Source organism: Chrysoperla carnea, chromosome 4 (genome assembly GCF_905475395.1).
Source record: "Chrysoperla carnea chromosome 4, inChrCarn1.1, whole genome shotgun sequence".
In the NCBI taxonomy this organism is placed as follows: domain Eukaryota; kingdom Metazoa; phylum Arthropoda; class Insecta; order Neuroptera; family Chrysopidae; genus Chrysoperla; species Chrysoperla carnea.
Genome location: NC_058340.1, coordinates 70,444,337 through 70,450,497, shown reverse-complemented (window position 1 = coordinate 70,450,497; position 6,161 = coordinate 70,444,337). Strand labels below are relative to the sequence as shown.

Sequence of the window (6,161 nt, the reverse complement as noted above, 5' to 3'; positions counted from 1 at the left end):
TATTTGATAGCAATATGATTCGGTTAACATTTTGGTGGAAGCAAAATATCCATCTAGAAATAGTTAGGGGGTAGCTAATCCATAGACTTGCACCAGAGCGAATAAATTTAAACGTTGGAATTAAATCATAGTTCCCAAGCAATCTGAAAATTTCAATAATCTCTATGGTAATACATAAAAATTATTTAGTTATTTTTCATTAAAAAATTTAGTTTTCAATTTACTATGAGTGAAAACTAAAATCATACAAAACTGGATCAACACTGGGAAGACGAAGATGAAGCTCTACCAGCAACTGACGAGCACTTAAATATTGCCGAGTCTCAAGTAAAATCAAATAATTTCTAAGAATTCCAGCCAGGATCTTTCGACTGTGTTTCTCGACATTTTTTAAATTACGTTTTTGACAAATTAAAAATATAAAAAAAAAAATTTAACAAAAAGAAAACCGACCACAAAAGAAAAACTTTTCCAAAACAAATTAAAATGCACTAAAAAGTAAAAAATAACGATAATATAATGTAGTTAAAATTATTGTTATTTTTGGAGTCGGTGTCAGCAAAGGAAACAACTCTGACAGAACAGTTTGCTACATTAGCTTGGCACCGACTCCAAAAATAACAATAGTTTTAACTACATTATATTATCGTTATTTTTTTCTTTTTAGTGTATTTTAATTTGTTTTGGAAAAGTTTTTCTTTTGAAGTCGGTTTTCTTTTTGTTAAAAGTTTGAAGTGATTTTTAGTGAACCTGAAAAGCTCTAACTAATTTATCACTAAAAAAAGAATCATCGAAATCGGTTGGCGTGATATTGAGTTATTCGTCCTCTTGTCGTGCATACTTAATGCAAATTTAACACTTTTATTATTTTCTCATGGATACCGTTATCAGAACTCTACCAAAATGAAATGGGGCCACACGGGAAGCACTAGCTTTCAAATAGATAAAGAATTATCAAAATCGGTTCACCCAGTCGAAAGTTCTGAGATAACAAACATAAAAAAAAAAAAAAAAAAACAAAAATACAGTCGAATTGATAACCTCCTCTTTTTTTGTTTGAAGTCGGTTGATGATCTCGCTATCCCATAATACGAAAATTATTACGAATTTATTAACTTTATTCTCATACTCATATTTTTTTTACAGTTACGGCATATGTTAGCTTTTATACGACAAGAAGCATGTGAAAAAATAAATGAAATAGAAACCAGAACTGAAGAAGATTTTAGCCTTGCAAAAGGAAAGTATGTACAAAATGAACGTTTAAAAATAATGCAACGTTATAAAAAAGAGGAAAAGAAGGAATTGGTTGCACAAAAAAGGTTGGGGAAACATTGTATAATGTAAAGACGAAGAATATAACAAATTTTCCTAATAAAATTTAAAAAATTTACAGGGAATTATCTAGACTTGAAAATGCAAGTCGATTAAAAGTATTATTTAGATGTCGTGAAATTGTCGATGATATTATTGAAGAAGCCAGACGAAATCTATCACAATTTTCACATCATGGCACTGAAGTTTATCAAAAAATGTTAAAATCACTTATTTTAGAAGGAATTTTAATGGTATTTAAAGTTTTAAGTTAGATGTTAATTCTTCTAAAGCTAGCCCTGATAAAAAATCCAATTCATAAATTGGAAAATTTCCAATTCAATCAATTGGAACGATTGGGATTCAATTGGGAAAAAATTTCCAAATTATTCCAATTAATTCCATTTGGAACCAACCAATTTTAAGAGAGATGAATGGAAAATTTTTTTTATTCATTCCAATTGAAACTGATTCAAAGGTTTCGTCGGATTTAATTGGAAAAAATTCAAAAAAATTATTTTTAAAAATCTGGTTTTTTTGCAAACATGAAATAATATTTTAAATAAATATATTCGAAAATACGGTTACACTTTCTGAAATTCTTATGCATTCTCCTCTTTTAGATTCTGGAATCACAGGTGATATTAACCATACGTGCAAAAGATAAAACCTTTGTAAATAGTATACTAGATGAATGTGTTAAAACATATGTAGAAGAAACGGGAAAACCATTGGAGCTACGTTTAGATAAACGATTTTATTTAAATGAAAATGAAAATGGTGGTGTAAAATTACGGGATAGAAGAAGTCGTTTAATTATTGACAATACATTAAATACACGATTTAATCTAATTATTACGAAAATGCAACCACATATACGTGCAACATTATTTGGTCAAGATACTCGAATTATTAGTGTATCGAATTTTCGGGATTAGTTTAGCATGTATTTGTAAATTTTTTTGAACTTCGAAAATGTTTCAAAATAATAAATGAATCAATTCTTTATTTTGTTTTGTTTCTCCTAGTGGTCAGGTCAAAGCGTTTTAAAGAAGAGCTCTTGTAGAAATAAATCTGTGCTGGAATTGGAACTCAGAAAATGAAGAGGAGAGGGATACAAAAGGCATAGGGGATTATTATGTGATTTTTTTTGTTTTGTCCGTTACAGGTCAAGGGAAATTAAAAAAAGGTCCATATAAAGTGGATTTAATGGGTTTTCATGCCCAAGTAGGTTTCAAAGGGAAGAAGTAAAAGGGCATTATGTGTCATGGGCTTTGTCCCGTTCCTTTAAGTCAAAGATGCTAAACAGACGACCAGGCAAAGGGAATTTAAGGAGAGGCCGATACAAAGGCGCTAGGAGTAGGGAAGTAAAAAGGAAAAGATGAAAATTGTGCGATGGTATTTGTTTAATAATTAAAATACAGTAGAACCTGAAAAACTCGAACCTCAAGAAAAGTGCAAAAAAATTTCGTGCTATTAAGTTTTCAACTTCCCAAGTAGTTTGAGATACAGAGGATTTAATTGCTAAAATTTCGACCTAGAAAGGCGTGATTATATTTTACTAACTACTGTGGCATTATATTTTGCTGACTACAACTTACGGGCTCTGAAATTCAAGTTACAGAGAATGCAAACATGTACTATCAATACTTCGTAGGGAAATAACATTTTGTTCGAGTTACAAAGTCTAAATAATTCGAGATACCGTGTATTAAGGCGTTCAGCGGAAGAGAATGACATTTTTTTCGACTTAACAAGATTCGAGCCAACGAGGTATTTAAAAATTAACAATTTTAATAAAATAATAATAATTCTAAAAAACAAAAAATAAATTCTTTTTGAAAAACTTTGGAAAAAATAATCTTGGAATCCTCTTGGACCTATCTAATAATGATTCTAATATTGTTGACAAATCCCACACATCTATTCATCCTCAAAATAATCGATAACCTTTGTTATCTGTCTTTTCTGATGATTTTCTTCCGAATATCGAAAATGTTGTTTTCGTCGCTGGCTTCGGTGCTGGGACAGTAAGAATGTTCATAGTGGCTTCATTATTTTCCGATCCACCTTCATTTGAAGATAAAGGTGGTGAAGCTAAATATAAAAAGAAAATTGAAACGCTTTTGTGTGCTCCAGTAATATTTTTAGGTCTTAGGACTTTTTAGGTCTTTGGTAACGGAGTAAAATTAGAGAGGAAACAAATACAATATTTAAATCTTACCGAAATCTCCCATAGCCGCAGGATATTCTGGCGATCCTTGAAACAAACCCAAAAATTAAAATTTTAATACAATGAAAATAAATCGGAAAAAAAATGTGGAAAAATGAGGAAACAGCACCGATTTGAATTGAACTTTCCGTAACGTGTTTATAGAACTCCAAGGAACATTCAGCCAACTTAACCTAGCCTGAAAGGGCATAGGACCTTAGCGAGGAAATATGTAAACCCAAAAAATATATGTTGGCACAAAAACGGCAAACTATCAAAATTGACTAGTTTTTCAGAAGGCATCATAGAATCCGCGTAATAGGGCATCGGATTCGTAAACAGCGGCCAAAAATATCTCCTAGAATCAAGTTGAAACCACAAATACTTAGTTTACCGTTTTAGTACCAAAAAAGTGAAATTCTTGGCAAAAAATGGAAAGATTTTCGGAATACGTGACAGAATTCGTTAATCTGACACCAGATTCGTAATCAGTGACCAAAAATATGTCTTAGATAACAATTTAACTCCAAAAATAATAATGATTTGTAATAACCCAACCCAACCCAACTTGTTATTTTTGGAGTCGATATTATCGTTATTTTTTACTTTTTAGTGCATATTAATTGATTTTAGAAAAGTTTTTCTTTTGAAGTTGGTTTTCTTTTTGTTAATATAACAATAAAGTTTTTTTATTTAGTGAATTTTAGTGAATCTGAAGTACACTAACTAATTCGTCACTAAAAAAAGATTCATCGAAATCGGTTGGCTTGATATTGAGTTATTCGTCCTCTTGTCGTGCATACTTAATGCAAATTTAAGACTTTTATGGTTTTTTCATAGATTCCGTTGTTAGAACTGGACCAAAATGAAATGGGACCACACGGAAAGCACCAGCTTTCAAACAGATAAAGAATCATCTAAATCGGTTCGCCCAGTCGAAAGTTCTGAAGTAATAAACATTAAAAAAAATACAGTCGAATTGATAACCTCCTCCGTTTTTGTTTGAAGTCGGTTAAAAATCAGTACTGTTTCCCCAATTTTCCTTTGCATCCCGGCTTATTAGTTGTACCGGCTTTGCATCCCGGCTGTTTATTTGAAACAAGTTACATACCGTCCAAAATAAATGACATATGAGAACGCGCATCAGCTATTTCTTGATCATAATTTTTAATAATATTTTGTGAATTTTGAGTGCTCTCTTGGTCTACAGGTTCATCACTCATAAAACTAACGCTTTGTTGTCCAATTTCAGGAATATTTCCAACTTCGGACGTTATTTCATGAGTGCTATCATCCATATTAGAATTTTTCGGTGGTTGAATTACTTCAATATTTAGTATTTGTGGTATTTTTTGATCAAATCGTACTTTTTTATCAATTGGTGCTATCTTCGGATTTTGCTCATTATTTTTCTTTGTAGATTCAACAGGTTCCGGTTCTTTTCCCTTGTTATTCGATAATGATAGCTCCGACTTTTGAATATTTTCAACACTCGTACCGAGTTTAATATTGGATTCGGAGTTTTCCCGTTTTCTTTTAATCACCGGAGATGATTTATTTTCAGGGAATAAATTCAAGTTTTGTTTTGTAAGTGGAGTTGTTTGATTGGGTGGTATATGATCACTAGTTGAAGTTGTTCCTTCTTTTTTTCCCAAAGAAACTTTCTCTTTTGAAACTGGGTTAGGTGTTTTGAAGTTTGCTTCAGGAACTTTATCTTTACTACTTCTAATACTTTTCAGAGCAGTCATTTGGCTCAATTTTTTTATTAAATCATCAGATTTGTGGAGGCTAGTTTGAGGAAAATGTGGTAGTCCTTTATTAAATGGCGAAGGCGATAATTGATTGCGTGGTACCGAATCTGTAACTAGAAATAAAAAAATCTTATCTTTGAAATCCTAACTTTTTAAAGAAAACTTTCTCTGTCTGGTTCTTACATTTTTACCCCCAAATCGCTTAACTAATTTTCTGAACATTTTTACCTGCAAATCGCGGAACTAATGTAATGATTTTCGATAAATGGAACATTGGGAAATTACATATAGATACGGCAAAATCCGGCATTGAGCATGATTAATTTTCGAAAAAACCCGTTTAAAACATGCTTCTGAACCTAAAAGTGAAGGTTGCCGGTGGGTAACTCGGTAGGGTATTGTTTAAACTAATATTTTTTTTAACAAATAAGTAATATTGACGAAGGCCCTAAAGATATGCAGAGATGGATTGCAGTAAACTTATTAACCATCTTCCCAGCGTGTTATGTTGCTTAATTGTAGATGTATTGTATTTTCGGACCTAGGGGAACCGTCATCACTCACCTTTTGCAACAGTAGTGAATTTCGATAGCGTATGCAATAAATTCGATTCCAACTTTTTCAAAGATGATGCTGTGGACGAATGCGGAATTGTGTTCGAAACGTTACCAACCTAAATGTATCATAAATATTTATAAACAAGTGAAAATAAACAATTTACTGAGTTAATTGTTTAAAGTATGTATATACACTATATACTACAACTGATGAACAAAATTTTGAACTCCGCGCACAGGCCTGTTCAAAATACTTACTTTTTTTTAAACAAATCCAAAATCTATTTATACAACAAACTTACCTGTTCCAAAAATGATTGTGGAACT

At 31.5% G+C, this 6,161-nt stretch overlaps 1 protein-coding gene across 1 annotated transcript; it reads left to right on the top strand.

Moving 5' to 3' along the window:
* Positions 1 to 223: 223 nt before the first annotated feature.
* LOC123298911 (V-type proton ATPase subunit E-like) lies at positions 224 to 2,252 on the top strand. Its single transcript, XM_044881011.1, has 4 exons — positions 224 to 327; positions 1,147 to 1,322; positions 1,397 to 1,568; positions 1,938 to 2,252. Exons 2-4 carry the CDS (start codon positions 1,156 to 1,158, stop codon positions 2,250 to 2,252), a joined length of 654 nt encoding a protein of 217 aa, XP_044736946.1. The 5' UTR covers positions 224 to 327; positions 1,147 to 1,155.
* The last annotated feature ends 3,909 nt before the right edge of the window (positions 2,253 to 6,161 follow it).

What these genes read in the sequence shown, in the direction of transcription:
- LOC123298911 (XM_044881011.1), top strand. Translation starts at nt 1,156, where the DNA reads ATGTTAGCTTTTATACGACAAGAAGCATGTGAAAAAATAAATGAAATA. An exon ending in GAATTGGTTGCACAAAAAAG is followed by an intron (nt 1,323 to 1,396) that starts GTTGGGGAAACA and finishes AAAAATTTACAG; the next exon opens with GGAATTATCTAGACTTGAAA. An exon ending in TTTTAGAAGGAATTTTAATG is followed by an intron (nt 1,569 to 1,937) that starts GTATTTAAAGTT and finishes CTCCTCTTTTAG; the next exon opens with ATTCTGGAATCACAGGTGAT.